Source organism: Myzus persicae, unplaced genomic scaffold (assembly GCF_001856785.1).
Source record: "Myzus persicae strain clone G006 unplaced genomic scaffold, MPER_G0061.0, whole genome shotgun sequence".
NCBI classification, from domain to species: Eukaryota; Metazoa; Arthropoda; class Insecta; order Hemiptera; family Aphididae; genus Myzus; species Myzus persicae.
Window position 1 is genome coordinate 677,718 of NW_019104444.1, and position 17,473 is coordinate 695,190.

Below are 17,473 nucleotides of genomic sequence, written 5' to 3' on the forward strand. Positions count from 1 at the left end.
CTATTTTTTACTGTTTATATTAATTTATTGATTTATAGATAATATAATAATTAATTAATTTTTGTAACGGGATTTTTTCTGTTATTATTTTTAATAATACACGCATTTGCTTATAATATCTATACCGATTGAATGAAAGCCAACTAAATTATTATTTTTGTTTATTTATAATAACATAAACTCGTAGAATAATCAAACAATTTATAGAAACTAGACGGAGGCGCGTATAGCTGGAAAAATATGTATCGCATTCGCATGTATATGACTCCTATGTAGGTACCATTTCCAATAACCCACTCTCGATCGTTTTTTCATATCGAAAAGGTGTTACACACACCAGGCACCACGTCATGTCATATAGGTACTACCAAAATAAATCTCTGATCATAATTTCTTGTCCGTACTTACACCCATAAGATTATTGTGTAATGTTTTAATTATTTATCGACACTGATTATTGTAAAAATTCCATAATCCATCATTAATAAAATATAGTTAATAATTATAAGAAAAAATAGCTATTAAAAGAAAAACTTTTACGAATTTCTAACTGAAAAATAATTTGCAAATTGTCGGGATTTTGATGAATTTGGTCAAAATTTGAACTTTAAATGCGCATAAAAAATAGTCCTATATTTATCTTTAATATTTTTGAACTGCTATTAATGAAACTTATGAAAAACCTTGTGTTATATTTTAATAAATGAAAAAGTTACGACAAATTAAGGCTATATAGAATATAGCTTTAGAATAGCTCTTTATAGCTCAAAAAGAGTGAAAATATTTCAAAAATGTTAAAATAATTAGTAAAAATTTCAAGTGCCTACTGTTATTAGTTTTTGATTTACACCAAAAAAATAATATCGGTTTTATCAAAAATTATGTTTGTGAAAAATTACCACTTTTCTTCTATTTTTTTTTTGTTTTCCCCTACACATTTGAAAACTATTGTGAATTTTCAATTTTGACCTTCCAACTCCTGAGTGCGCTTTACTTTTCTACCAGAAAAGATGGTAATGCCAAAAATCAGAGCATATTTATAGTATCCCAAATATTGATGATAAACACAATACCCACGTTTATCGTTAAGCTTAGAATCAAAAACTAAGTAGGTAACTGGTTATAGGTACTAATTAATTTAGAATAAGCATGCACAATAATATGCTGTACGTCATAAAATAGACTATTTATTATAACTGTTCGTAATCAACAACTGACAAGTTCAAAGTTGTACATTAGCTTGCAAATATATAGTCACAAACTCACATATAATCTATACTAAGACAACACACTTCTTCATCTTGAGTTATTCTAACGAATTTAGTTGGCTTAAAAATGTACAAAAATGCTCCTAAAAGCCATAAATTAAATAATTCGATTAAATCGATTCAACTCGAATACTATCTTGAAATCGTATTATTTTATGTGATATTATTTTCTGTCGACTTTCTAAAAAACGTGTTGTTTCAATTAATATAATATTCATCAATAAAGTCAATACGTCTTGCAGTATAGGTGCGATCAACACAATATTACATATCTAACAACTAACAAGTACGTCGTATTTTCTATTTCGTCTATATAAGTCATGTGCGTGATTCGTGGGCCAGCCACACACATTATTGCAAACGTATAGTTTTATTTCGCCCCAAAAACACAATAAATATCTTGATTAATGAAGTTTGCGGGGCCCACATAGTTTCGCTCTGTACACACGGCCACTACAACAACCGTACGCAACTAACAAGGTTAAAATTGCAAAACGTTTACGGACATCTGGTTGTGCGCATGCTGTTATTTAAAACGTATAAATGACCTCCCTCTTTTCTTTTAAACTTACGAACACCGCCATATACACGGGACACGGAGCGGCTGCAGTGAATAATATTGTCCGGAAGGGCCTTTAACGGTTTTTGGGCGATTTGAGTTTGGTCGCAGTGTATTTAGCGCGCCGGTTACAGCCGCACTATTGCACCGGCGGCACGCGCCATGCACTCCTTGGTCGTCACTTCTCGCCAACTCGACCGCCAACAGGTAACATTTTCCTTACGTAGTTTGTTTCGTAATGTAATATAATATTGTTTTTTATTTTTCGTACATCGTTTTAGTTTTATTTCCAAATAGAAAACATATTTTAATACAGTGCGAATTATTGTTGCGGATGGGTTGTATGTCGATATTATATGTCCATAATATTATTGTGTTGTAACGTTGTGGTGTACCGTGTTCGATGAAAGATATTTTTATATTTTATTTTTTTAATATTGGGCTTTTAAAATTAAAAAAATATTTTTATTATTTTTGACGTCGTGTAAAGGAGTTTAACTACACATTTTTTAAAAATCGACTTCTGCAAACTGTTGAATCGGTAATTGGTAGTCAAACATTTTAAATTAATTTTATCATTTATTTTATTGAACAAAATATGAAAGGCATAAAAATTGATTCTTGCAATAAGTATTTGAGAAGTCGTTTATAATTATCGTCGAATAACTTGAATAGAGAAATCATACATTGAGTATAATCAGTGGCTATAGGAAGTACTAATAAAATAAAGTTAAAGAAAATAAATGTTTTTACCTGCTATTTTAAGTTTTATTTTTATTTTTAGAACTACTAAATAAAACGATTTTTCATATTATCGTGATTTATTGTTCTACTCTACAATTTTTACTGAGTTAAGAAAATATTTTTCAACATCCAAATGTGATTCTGACAACAATTATGTCTATGCATATAAATAGTATTCTTTTGGTACAATTTGTTCATGATTATTATTTATTGAAGATGATGTTTTTAAATTAATTTAAATATTTGAAGTAATTTATCCATTATTTCACATTTTTTTAGGTAATATATAAAAATATTTAGAAATTTCATAATTCACCAGAATAATAATTGTAATTGTGAAGAACATAGTTATTTTTATATAGATATTCTATAATTGTCTTCATAATATAATATTATAATTTGATTATCTCATATTTAAGTCAAGATAAAATTACTAAAAATAAAATTTTCAGAAAGACAAGATACTGTGTATGGGTTCATTTCACTTTGGTTGCAGAAAGAAAAACAGTGCATTGTATTATTATTTTTAATTTCGTAGTACGGCTTTTTTTTTTTTATAAAAACCTCGGTCCCCAGTTTTGAATAATGATATCTTGATATTAACATTAAATTATTTGATTAAAAATCCGATTTTCGGCGGAATTAGTTTATTATATATTCTTATAATAATACTTTATGTTGTTAAAAAAAAATAAAATATTTTCTGTGTTTATAACAAGACGTATTTGGAATTTTGCAAGTAAGTAGTCTAATAACTTCGTAGGATTCTTAAAAGGATATTAAGTATTAATACATTATTAAATAAGGCAATGTGCTAACCACCAAAGGAATACAATTATAAGTTTTTAAGAATACAATTGAAAATGACTTCAAATATTTCTATATAAATCTATGAATAATAAGTTTGAGGGAATTTTTTTTTCAAATACAATTTTTTAGAAATATCATTCCATGGGCTACGGAGTATACGTAAATAAATTCTTGTACTTCGTCATAATAAGGTAATATTGTAATGGGTACCTATTTAAAAATATTACAGAAAATGAAGGGATAATTTTGAACTCAAATAATATTATAGAATGACTAATCAATTATTTGTTCACGCTCACAATACGAACATACTCGTATATTATTCTTGGATTTACGATTGACGATCGAGCTTATTTTCTATAAGTTTTGGAACCCTCGTAAATGTGGTGGGCTTAATTAAATTGGGAAATATTATTCCGTTGTGCCTATATTATATTCTTGGAAAAACTATATGCTAAAACAAACAATCGATTTCGTCAATCGCCGTGATCTGTTTTAAAAGCAAAACGTCGAACACAATAGTAGACGAACGAAAAACAATATTATATAGTTCACTGATCGTCTTTGTGCTTCAGCTTTCCCGATTCAACTGCAAACCCGGCAGTTATTATTGCAGGCGGTCACGGCGCTGTCAACATTCGATTTCTAGTCGAATTTATACCCTCAATAATGTATACCTACAATAACTACTATTTTATTAGTCTCTACTAAAAAAACTTTCCTCGACGAGCCACAAAACATTTGAAAGATATTACAGACTCGTTCAATAGATCCGCTTGTATTATAATATTGTTATCATAAAACACGAATACCTGCAGTCATGACTTTTATTTTTGAACAGTAATATTGTTATTACTGTGACAATTATTCATTAAACTAATAAAAATCGTGGCTTTTGAAGACGTCTTTTTTTGTCTTCCGAAATAATACACTACCGCCGTCCGTAACACTCTGCTATTATAGTAATTTTTTAATACTATATGAGTAGTAAATAATTTAAAAAATATACTTATGTCAGCAAATTTCCTAAAATTATATTAAAAAAAAATTCTAAAAAATAAACTATTCGACTAAGATAAATGTTTTAACTATCAAAATTGTTCTTATAATCAGATTCACAAATTGGCTATTTTGAACTTATCTAAAAACATAAGTATTAATTTTAAATTTTTTATATTCAGTATTAAAAAATAAAAATATTTTTTTTTATATTATTCATGTAGCGGCAAGTGACTGTAAATTAAATACATGAAAAAAAATTCAAAATATTGATTATAACAAAAGTTATTGCATTAGTCAGTGCTTTCTGTTACATCCTGTATACATAGCTATTTATCATACATAGGTATGTATAATATTCTCGTGAAAACGTAAGTCACATAGACGCCTGTGTTATTGGCCTTGGCGACAGTCGTGGTAACGGGCTTATAATACGACTTTTACGGGGACCACCACCACATACCTATAAGAAATGAATTAGAAAATATCGATTAGCATTTAGTGTATATAGGTAGGTGCAAGCATTTTTTTTATACACTTTTCTATCCAAAGTTGTATCGCGTGCTATATCATACTGTTAATGGATAATACCGTCGTGTAATGAATTGTGTGATTTAAATGGCCGCCGTGAGATCAAAATTGCGTTTCCTTATTATATTCGCGAGTGCTTGTAGGAGTGAAATATAATATATTATAACGCTTGGGAATTCGTACGCCGACCTCATGAATTTATTTATTTTTGAAGTCTTTGCAAAGTGGCCTCTTTAATAGGAACTATTTTAAATTATAATCATTGTATAGTAGTAGGTACCTTATTAATTCTTTCGTCGTATATATTAAACCAATGTATATACATCAGAAACAACGTATTTGCGGTGAGATGAAAATACGCATCACATTCTATCGGTTGATGGATGGCACGAATCTGTTGCGATTACCCGAGATAGCTTCAAAACTTTGATTTATTCTTTTACAAATACGAAAGTAAATTTTAAAAATAAATATTATTAGCTGTATCAGTATGAGTAAATGTTTTAAATACTCGATTCGTATTGTTATTGTGTTTATGTTTTTAATAATTTGAGGTATTCGACGAATTTTTAATAAAAATTCGTTTTTATTTGCTTTTAAAAATTAATACATATTTATACGGTTGAAATAAAGAAATAATATTATTATTTAGGCCAAAAATAATTGGAAATTATAATTATTAACTTTGTATACCTATTTTATCTCTTTCACGGATGTATTTAACTTTGTAATTGTTGAGATATGATAATCTGCATTGAGTATTTCCTTAGGAAAAAAAAAATCATAGAGACAATGTCATTATACTTTCTAACAATCAGAAATTAGAAATTATACAGTTTTTATCAATTTTCTTTTGCTATACAAACTTGCTATTATCTTCTTTTTATGTTCTTAATAAATAATATTCCTTTTTCGTTATTAGCTTTAAAGATTTAAAACTCAAATACCCTGACATTGATTTGGATTAAAATTTAAGAGTTTTAACTTTAAGTTTATGCTGTCAACAAATAACGCGTCTTAATACATCGATCGTAACATAAAGAGACAATATTCTAATACTGACGACAAATTTGTATGTCATTAGACGATAGTATTCCAAAGTTTTTCATGTTACAAGTATCCTCGAAATTAAGGACTCCGTTTTTAAGCAGCCAAATACACCGTTATACGCAATGCGTGACAAATTAATCGAATACCAACGATAGTCGAAAATAAAATGTACTTACCCAAGAAACTGAGTAATTTGTGTATACAAAAGAAGAATGTTAAGTAAGAAATGTTTTAAACATTTATAACTCACAAGATAGTTTGATTCGTTTTTTGATAAAGTTTTTTATTCTTAAATAATAACCGTAATTAATTTTAGCTTTTTCAAATTAGGAAAATTAGGTAACGATTATATAACTATACCTGCATAAAAGACTGTTATATATTAAGTAAAACATATAACGTTCCTAATATTACGCTGTTTTGTAAGCACATGTGATTAGAGTTCAACTATACCCCGTGGGATAATTGAAACTATTTAGTCCATAGGAAAATAGAATTCATCAGTAAGCTAATTTCAATTAATTCGATCAAACTATTGAGTTTTATTAAACACAAATCTAAGTAATAAAAGTGATTTAGTTTAATTCAAATAATGATTTAGTACCTAATGAAATTTAAATGTATTTAATCAAATATAAATGTTGTTTCAAAAACATTTTACAGACAGCTAAAAAAATTAAGACAAGAAATAACAACTTTAAAAAACTTAAATTTACGGACTTATGCAGACCTTGCGTACCCTCGAAACACTATTATAAAGGCTATAATAGACGTTAGAAAAAAAATTGTACAAGTTAGTTCGTCTAGATTTTCTTAATCTAACGATAAATTAGTACTTAATTTTGTTGTTGTTATTAATTTACTAGAATAGTTGTTTACATTTTTTTCAGCTTATAAACAACCGTGCAGGTATTACAATTAACTAACTACCAATGGAAAGTGTAATTATGTGTCTTTTTTTGTTAAATCGTTTTATAATAATTTGTGTGATAGTTAAAAATATTATAATTCGGAGTCGAATACCGAAAATTGATATGATACGATTTATACTTTTTAGTGCAGTTAATTGAATTGTCTTGATATCTGCTGATCCTATTTTTAATTGTTGAGTTCATTGTAATAGGTATAGATGAAAAATAGCGAGTGAAAAACCTGATTTATTACATTCCGTGTAATATTGGACTATTATGACAAAAATAGTGTCAATACTATCTGTATCTGATCAAAGGTCATTATTGTAGATGACATTTTTATAATATTTGTTGCCCCTTTGACATTTCCGTTATGATGGTTTTGACGTAATATGTTATTGTTCCCTTTCATTTTTCTCCGTATAAATATTTTAAATTAAATTAAAACCTTTTTAACAGATTCTGGAGTTTTGAGAAATAACTTAAAATATGCCAGCAAATTCTTACGAAAATACCGAAAATGTATGTACGATGGGTTGAATCTTGAATAGCATCAAATATATAATATTACTCTATATGTACACCTATTAATTACACTTGTATAAGAGTATAAGACATTACGATATTGGTACTTACTGAACAATTCGTGGTTTGACGCGATGAAGCATCGAATAGTCAACTTTTAAATGTTTTTTTGGAAAATCCGATGATCAAAGACATCTAAATACCTTATGAGTAAGGTACATGGAGGTGTATCCTACATTATTGTACGCACATAAATCAACACACTCATCAAAAACACAGCTCGAAGTTGAGTGTTTAAATAAATATAGGTAGGTTTAGCGCATTTAATGGACATAATATGCTTTACACAAGGGTAACGATTTTAGGAGAATATTTTTTTCATCATCAATGCATTTTTCCGTCGAACTCTTACAACTCTTTGAAGTGATTATTTTCGAAAACGAGCGAAAACAAATACCGAAATTTCGATCGTAAAATATTTTAGTATTTGCTTTAAGCTCAACTTTGTACAGGACCCAACGGCACATCGGTAAAGGGTACATTATAATATCATATCATGTTAAACACGAAAACAAACAACGGCGGTAGCTGCGGGAAAACCGCGCGAAACACACCAACAATAATGATAATATAATAGTAGGGAGGTACGTAGTAATATGTACGCTCGTACGACGTAGGTACCTATCTGTATAGCTGCTATTCCGAGGGGCCGTTCCAAAGTTTTGGATGAGACGCGAGTCGGCGGCGGTTGGGAGGGTTATCGCACGCGTCATCGCTCTGTCATTTCGGGGTTTCGGACGAATTCGCTCGTATATTTATACTTACTACTACTTATACACACGTGTACCCGATATTGTATATTATTTACCTGTACTCCGCCGCGGCTATGTTGTTATACCTGTTATTATTCGGTGCCTCTATGTGTATTGTTGTGTACATGTAATAATAATAATAATAATAATAAACGTAAGTCACTGCTGATAACAGATTCATCGTCGATTTCCACGATCAAATAATATAATAATATGTGTACCTCCTATACCCACACACCGACGTTGTACGGAGTGGGTACTATGATGCTGCCAAACGCTCCGACCGCGACGCGGGGTCGGAGTCCTCGTCATTCCTGCGGCGGCGGTGGGCACACGCCAGTCAACAGCAGCAAAAGCAGCACCAGTTGTGAGTCCTGTGAGTGACAAACGATCCACGTCCTCCTTTACCTCCACCACTGCCCGTATTATACATGTCATACTGCACACACACACACACACACACACACACACACACACACACACACACATTTTACACGTACACCGGCGATACGACGACTTCTAAGGACTATTTATCCGACCGTCCTCACCCTGCGCCCGGGACCTGCCGCGCGGGTATTTACGGCGTATACCTACTCGCGTTATTATATTATTATTCCTTGGCGAAAACAGATTTTGAAAACGCAACGGCGATAAAACAATGTCCAGCGATATATTTCATCGACGACGCAAATGCGTTCTGCAGACGTTTGTCGGCGAAAAATATTCGCAGAAACGTCCGTTCTCAGCTCAATCGAATGTCCTCTCCGCCGCCGTCGCCACCCCTACCACAGACGCCGCATAGTCGCCGCCGCCGGACAACCGACAAACGAGCACTGCACCGAAATATTTACTGACGTAAAAATCAATCACTCGCCTTTTACAAATGATAACTATTATTATTATTATTATTATACGTATTTTACAAACCTTTGATACTCGCGCGTATTATAATTCGAATGATCGATGATTTGTTTAGATTCATTTTTATTTTTTTTTCACTCGCGACAATAAATCAGATTTTTACCAGTGCATAAATAACAAGTGTTTTCAACAGTCTGCAATCGTATATAATAATATACTAGTACTGTGTATATTATATAATATATTTGTATTATTCGGTCAGTTTGAATGTCAACGACGAACCCGAAACTGAAACTCTGAAATAAATGTTTAAACACTTTTCACTTTCTAAAACCCGAATATTCAAATTCTGTAGATGTTTACATCTCAGCTGTTGCAGTGTGTGTCGGAAATCTCCAAATAATAAATTACGACTCCGCCATTTTAAATGTGGTAATATTATTATATATAGGTATATATTTAAATTGGGTGGAAAATATGTGTCTGTAATTTATTGCCGAAATTATTCGTACAAATCCTCGGAACACAAAAGATATATTAGTATTATATAGCTACAAAAAATAAAGACAGTGACAAAATGATTAAATCTAGTAATTATATAATTATTTTCAAGTACCCATCTCGAAATTGAGTATGGACGTGTTATGGTATTTTTGTTTAACACGTTGTATAATTCTCCTCGGAGACTAAATAGTAAATATATACGTACATATAATAGATTCTAAATATTAATGTTCATGTTGATTTCAGTGACATGGTGATGGGTGAGGGTGACGGTGAAATGGAAGGCGGGGGTGGCGGGAACGACGAGTGTGTGGAAGACGGCGATGAAGAGTTAGTAGCAATGATGGGTCCACCTACAACATTTTGTGGTAATAACAAGTGCAAGAAAATCAGGAGACCTCTGCCACCCCGGGAGACGTGGAAGAAGAAAATCGAATTCTTGTTGGCGGTAGTCGGTTTTGCTGTCGATTTGGGAAATGTGTGGAGATTTCCTTACATCTGTTATCAGAACGGCGGAGGTAATATAATTTTTTGTTTTTATGTAGATTTAAGTTCTGAAATAGGTAGACCGATTACCTACTACTTTACCAGGTATATTAAGAATGATTTAGATGAATTGTTTCTATTTTAAACAACGAAGAGTCCAAACATAATCAAATATATGTATAATATACATTATAATATACATTATAAACTGAAACGTCTCCATGATCTTAATATACATTTCCATTGTACATTGAAATTGGATTTAAGGATTAGGTTCTTAATATTATGACTTTTCCTACAGAAGCGAAATTAAGTTTAAAATGGTTGTTACTTGCTATCAAAAACACTCGATTCGGTTTATGAGTTTCTTTTTTTTATTGAATAACTGCCTCGGTGAATATAGGGCCATCGGCTACAAGAAATTTAACATAATTATTACATTAAGGAATACATTGTTGCTCTAAATCAGTGTTTCTCAACCTTTTTTAAGTTACCGCCCCCTTGAGTGTCAAAAAATTTTTTAACGGCCCCTACAATGTGAGAATTCTATAATAAGGGTTAGGTTAAGGGTATTTGGAAAATTTAAAAGAAAAAATTGAAATTATCTAATAACTCATGTTTTTATTTATTTTTTATATTTGATATATTTTTTATTTATAGTTCTAGTATTATGGTAATCTACCACCCAAAATTAGTTCACCGCCCCCCTACCACCCAAAACTAGTTCATTGCCCCTCGGTGACATTTTACCGCCCACTGGGGGGCGATATTGCCCCCGTTGAGAACCACTGCTCTAAATAGAAACTTATAACCATATAGTGATAGAAAAAATATACATATAAAATTAATAGTAATACATTATAGGTGAATATATTTATAATACATAATATATGGATACATTTCTAAATTGTAATATGAAGTTCTATTATGAATTTTTTTTTTAAATTGAACTCAAGCCTGAAAACTTTGGCTGTTTTGTAGGTTTGTAGATTGTTGGTTTGTAGGAGGAGGAACGGTAAGTTTTTTCAACACGTGTGTTTTATATGAGTTTATTCAGACCTATTAATATATTTAGTAGGTACAGTAAGTTATTAAGCTCTTGGAAAGCAGTTATTGTTATTATTTTTATCGTCCTTGAATTAATTATGAGTTTTAAACAAGATAATTTCCAAGTTAATATAAGTTGAAAGTTCGACATAAAATTATTAAATATTTTAATTCTTATAGTTCATATTACGAAATAATATAATTTATATTAATATAAATGACATCATATATTATGTTCTACAACGCATTTTATTAAATTTTAGGTATTTAGACTATTTTTTAATTTTCGATTTTCAGTTATAGAGTATTATTAAAGTTTGATATTATTTGGAGTATTTGTATTGGTAAGGATAATTGTTTTGTTTTTATGAACTTTTAAATGTATTGAACAGTTATTTATCGGTTCATTTTGTATTATTTAACAATTTAATGATTTTAATTAGACTAGTCGTTTAAATTGATTGCGTTTAATCTATATCTTATAGTTATGTATAAAATAGAAATATTAAAATTATAAAACAACTTTTTGAGTCCATACCAAAGTTTGGTGTGAACTTCTGCCCTATTAAGAACGTACTGAATTAAACTTTAACCCTTAATTCCGGTTACCCTTCAAATCAAAAAAAAGACTATAAGCTTCTAACCCTCTAATTGATTTGTCAAATGAATCAATATTAAAACATTTGTCAAAAATACAAACATACTTTTGTTTTAACACCTAACTAATTTATGTTTTTTTTATACGAATATTGTATTAAATAAATAATACTGACTTTTAACGTTAAAATGGAATGTTGGTATTAAATGCATCTAGGGTTAGTCGTACAAAATAAGTCTCAGCTGTATGCATACCCATGTAAATGGATAATAATTACACGTGGTTATTATCAGTTTATTTGTTGTTCATGTTTATGTTTATTGTTAATTAATCTTGGTGATAGGTATAAAACGGTTTTAAGTTTATCAATTTCTTTTTTATTATGTCTAGACATGTAGTATTCGTACAATTTGCGCTGCGTGCTCAATCGACAATGTAAATTTTTTTTGGTACACTTAATTGATAAACCACTTTTTTAACAGGAAAACATGTACCCTCTTATACAATTATGAATTCGTTGTAAGCACTATTTTTCATTAAAATTAATAACTGTATTATGTAATAGTTAAAAAAAATATGGTTTCTGAAAATCTGACATAAATTCCCATTATTCGTCTACAAAAAAAGAAATAATTTTGATGAGGTAGTAAAGTAGATTTAAGTTGATAATAAGATATAAATGTTTAATTGATTGCAACTGTAGAAATATTAACAATTTATAATATCACTAAGAGAAATTATTGGTGAATTGTATACTTTGTAATTGTAGTAATAATAACTTTTTTTCTGGGTACCAGCAGACAGTAGTAAATACAAAATACATTAGTTATATCATGTTCTGTATAGGTTAACTGAACAATACCAGTTTTGACGTGATGTATGTCAAAAGTATAATTACTAGTTAGCCGAGGTTCCGAATTATTAATTATACTAATAAGTAATTTATTAATTTGATTCACGATTTGTTTCAGTTAGTAATTAACTTGTTATTATTATTCATCTACCTACATGTTAAATGTAAAAAAACAACATTAAAACGCAATGCATACATCCGTACATCCGTATTCCGCATAATAAGTGAATTAATTTAATAATTTAAAATGTTCGTTATGTTAGCAACAGCCAACAAGAGTACTAATAATTATAGTAGAACTTGGAATTACACTATTTAATATCAACTTGATAATATTTTAGTCGTGTGATGGATTTTCAGGTGTAAAGTAAACAATAGTTTACCCATACATTACGGACTACATAATATTCTTGTTCCGTATTATAACGTTTGCATAACAAGTTGATGAAATTCAATTTTTAGTGTATTTCTAATAATTGTAAGTTGATTATTCATTTATGTGCTACTATAATGATTGAAAAGTTTTATTCACTTTTCGTCGTTAATAAATGTAATGGGAACTTATTTTAATTAGAAACATTTGGAACTTCAAAAAAAAAAAAAAAACACCTATACGAGTATCAGTATTCAGTATTGTAATATTCTAATAATATATACATTATTTCACTAAAAAGTTCAATAATATGTTGTATAACGATTTAATTCACGTCTTGGGATGTGCAAAAAATATAATTTCAGCCAGATTTCCAGAAACTGCCTGTGCTTCAGAACCGATATTCATATTTAAATAATGTAATAAATCGATGTTATTTTCATGTGGTACTTTGTTCACGTGGCGAAATAAACATTGTTTAGACAATAAACTGATAATATATTATGTAGGTACACTTGTAGACGTTCAAAACTATTCGATGATAAATCTCAGAACGAACGCGGACGGAGTAATTGTTGTGAAATCAATTCACTTGGTATTTCCCGACGCGGTAAACCGCATCAATTCGCCCAACCCCATTACATTTAAAAGGAAATAATAGTGTTTCTGATGCTGCCGCTGTTTCCATTGTGACGGCGATGTGACTATAATATGTATTTCAGTATTTGAGATCTATACATATATGGCACATGACTCGGAGTTCTAAAGACCAAATGCACTTTCATCGTGTAATTCACACGTTGAATGTATAGTTCATAATCGGTTCAAGCAAGCTGGTTACTCTGTACGATGTATTGTTAAAAAAATGTGCAAAACGCCGACACTTTATAAGCGTTGCAGTTGTATAAAATTATACACTGAGACTGAGTGCATATTATATAGGTAGGTACGTTTGAGAAAAAACACCATTTGCAACATGCAACCATTTATCCTTAAACCTTAGGTACTAATACTATATAATAATAATGCATGTAATTTAATCGAATTCATTAATGTTCATTAATGTTGTAATGTCGTAATAAAAATATTAAAAAATTAAGTTATAAATACAGATGATTTAGAAATGAAAAAAATGTGTTTCCACTTATCAATATGACATGCAGGCTGCTGGGCTTTAAAATTATTGTAGTAAAGTGTATAAATTACAATTGATTTTGTGATAAATATATGGTTATGTTCTCATCATTATTAAACAAATATTTTATAATTTAATTCACTTGATTATAGGTGCGTTTCTTATACCGTACGTGGTGATGTTGGTGTTTGGTGGCTTGCCTTTGTTTTACATGGAATTGGCACTGGGACAGTTCCATCGATGTGGATGTCTCACAGTGTGGAAGAAGATTTGCCCGGCTCTTAAAGGTAGGGTATTTAAATTTTCACATTTTCAAAAGCAACTCGTGGAATGCTTTGAACGCGTGCAGTAATGGAATGTTCTACAACGAAACAATTTGCTTGGAGAATTATCAATTTAGAAATAGGGGCAGCCAGCAATAATGCACGTCTTAAATCAATGGCGAAAGAGGAGAGAAACCGGGGAAAAAAATAAAAAGGTTTCAAGAATCGAAAATACTTAGGATGAATATCCAGTCTTTTATGATAATTGAAAGATGATCTGTTGTATTGGTCGGAACTTTTGTTTTTTATTCTCTTGTTTTCAGTTGCATTAACAGTAGCTGCACAAAAGAGTAACTAGGAAATTAAAAAATAAAGGCACAAAATAAAGAAAAGAGAATACAAGGACGTCGGGAGAGAACGAAAAACAATTGATTCCTGAGAGCATTTTCAAGTCTACGACAAACATCGAGCCTTTGAATTATACATTAAATGCAAAAACGTGAAACAAATAAAACTGTAGAGCTTATTTAAAACGGCGCGGCATCGAGTAATAAATTATTGGCCAATAGGGAAATATTATATGGTTGCTTCAAATATTTGGTTACTTTACTATGTTGTTTGTATTCGTTTAGTTTTTTTCCTCTGTAATATCCCTAGTAAGAGTCTTTCAATAGCCATTGTATTCGGAGTTCCAATAATTGAAAAAGAGAAATACATTCTCTCCAAAACACCTGAACAAACAACCTGCTTGTAAATACAACTGAGACATATTTTAAAATATTGATAAAATTAATCTTAGCATTGGTTGTTAATTTGTTATTGACAATTTAATGATCTTAAAATAAAGATTTTATTTTGTATGGCTCACGCAGTGATATTTTATACGAGTTGTTCGTTATGATTATATTTCATAGTTGTATGATTTAAATCGTAAACAGTATAATACCTAATACGTCGGCAGTTAATTTTACTGACTATAGTTCACATTTTATTATATTGTTGTCTGGAATTCTGATCGACATTACTCAAATATTTAAATAGACAAAATACAGATAGGTAAATAACAAAATGTTGTCCCCTCTGATCTCTATTATTACGATGGATACGACGAGGGAGTTTTCCTATTTTAGCCTTAATAAATATACTTAGTTTCTCGTTTAAATATGTTTACAGCTATAGGCTATTGAAATAAAAAGATAAAGATTTGCCTTATCAAAAATATCTGCTTTACGAATTATTTATACTTATGCATATTTAAATAATTTTATAGTTAACAGACGTGTAAACCTATGTCTGCCTACTATGATATTATCCGAATTGTCTTTATCGAAGTCATTTAAAGTAGTCAAGAGAATGATTTACAGTACATTTTTTTAACTGCAGAGGGAGCATTCCTTTAGGAATTATAAATAATTATTAATTATTATATACTGCAATTTAATTCATAATTGTATTAAACGATTACTTTTGTGTAGTGGTCTTTGGGTCAAATCAATTCACAAATTCGGTCTAATCGATGGGGACGTGTGATTGTGTAAATATAAATAAAATAAAAATATATTTAAATTTGTTTTGAATTCCTGCATAATATAACTATACGACGAGAAAAAAACCAAACAGTGATTTCGGAACACGTGGGTCTCTGACCTTTAGCAATTTTCCATTGTCAATATTGACGTTCGCTCTATATAACGTCTGTTTTGTACATTATGACCGTCACGACCGTCATCGTCGTGGTGTTAGCGATCGACTGCTGCTGCAGCGCATACCCTCCCGACAAATATTTGCACGCCCTCACTTGAGCCATGATAGCGCTTAACGTTATAGTCAAAACGATATTACAGTTTTGGCGAAGCGGTCGCTGGTGTGAGACAAAAACTAACAACATAATATATAATTAAACAGCAGCAAACAGCTTTATAATGCGCCATCGCGGCGGCCGCCCCCTGTAAACAGCTAGTCGACAATTCCTCAGGGTTTCAAAAAAAAAAAAAAAAGGAAATCGGGTTTGTTTTATTGTAATACATTTTTTTCTCGTGTTTCCTTCTTCTCGATTTCCTCTCGCATCATTATATCGTGTCCTCTGCTACATGTCCGTACGTGATTTTTGCTGGGCAGAGGTGCAAACGTGCGTTGTCGGTAGCACGAGACAAAGTAATGATTTGGCCAATAATGAAAAAAATATCACTTTAGTTGTACATGGGTTTTTGCCGATTTTATTCCGATCATCAATTTTTGCCTTTCCACGTTAGCAAACCGTATCCTAGCGATTTATACGATACTCGCAGCACCGACAAAAATATAGTACCAATATACTTACGGGCTACGACGTATGGTATAATGACAGTCGGATTTCAAAAAAAAAAAAACTTTACGGACGTGTTAAAACACTTTTAGCGTTAATTTACTCTATCGTTTTGATAGGATGTACTAAGGGCACCACGTCAGTCTGGTTTTCAGACTAATTGATGATTATTTCTATCGGAAAATATTTTAACTTTAGTTAACGACATGCCCTCTGATATTTTAGTTAATATTGTTAATTCACCTTTCACTTGTAAAAATATAAAAATATACTATTTTGTTGTGTCATTTGGGTTTTTTTTTGGCTTATATTTCTGATGGCACTCTTGTTATGAGCTATACTCTAAATTAAAATCATTTACCAAATGTAAAAATATGCAAGCTCGTAATAGAAACTAAGTTTTGATAAAATTGTTCTAAATAGCGATATTCGTGGTGTTACGTCACCTGTAGTTTCACGTCCAATGCAAAAACATGTTTTTATAGTCATGCAGCTCTAAACCTGCATAATTATAATATAATTTACAGTCTTACAGATCTAGTTTTTATTACATGCACAATTAGTAGCTGAGCCACGATGATTTTGATCGAAATCAAATGTTTAAACACAGCCATATATACTATTCCTTTTTTCATTTGAAGACATTTTCAATTTGTACAAATTCAGTTAATTTTTGGTTAATACAAAGCGTTAAACACTTTACCCTGTTTCTATTTCGTTCCTATTGCGTTTGAAAGTCGTACATACATTTTAGGTGTATACTTTAAAATAGGTCACTTTTAAGGATTTAAATACCCAATGAAACAAATATTGGAAAAAAACAAGACAATAATAAAGAA

The 17,473-nt window shown here is 30.4% G+C and overlaps 1 protein-coding gene across 2 annotated transcripts in view; it reads left to right on the forward strand.

Annotated features, from left to right (window-relative positions):
• Positions 1 to 1,850: 1,850 nt before the first annotated feature.
• Positions 1,851 to 17,473, forward strand: part of LOC111042195 (sodium-dependent serotonin transporter) — a 33,245-nt gene continuing 17,622 nt past the window's right edge. The window contains exons 1-3 of one of the 2 annotated variants that reach the window (XM_022326723.1): positions 1,851 to 2,034; positions 9,821 to 10,092; positions 14,219 to 14,353. In XM_022326723.1, the coding sequence (XP_022182415.1) occupies positions 9,825 to 10,092; positions 14,219 to 14,353 (403 nt within the window). In that variant the 5' untranslated portion in view covers positions 1,851 to 2,034; positions 9,821 to 9,824. Of the gene's footprint in view, positions 2,035 to 9,820; positions 10,093 to 14,218; positions 14,354 to 17,473 lie in introns of those variants that run through there. The other variant, XM_022326724.1, reaches the window with a different exon arrangement.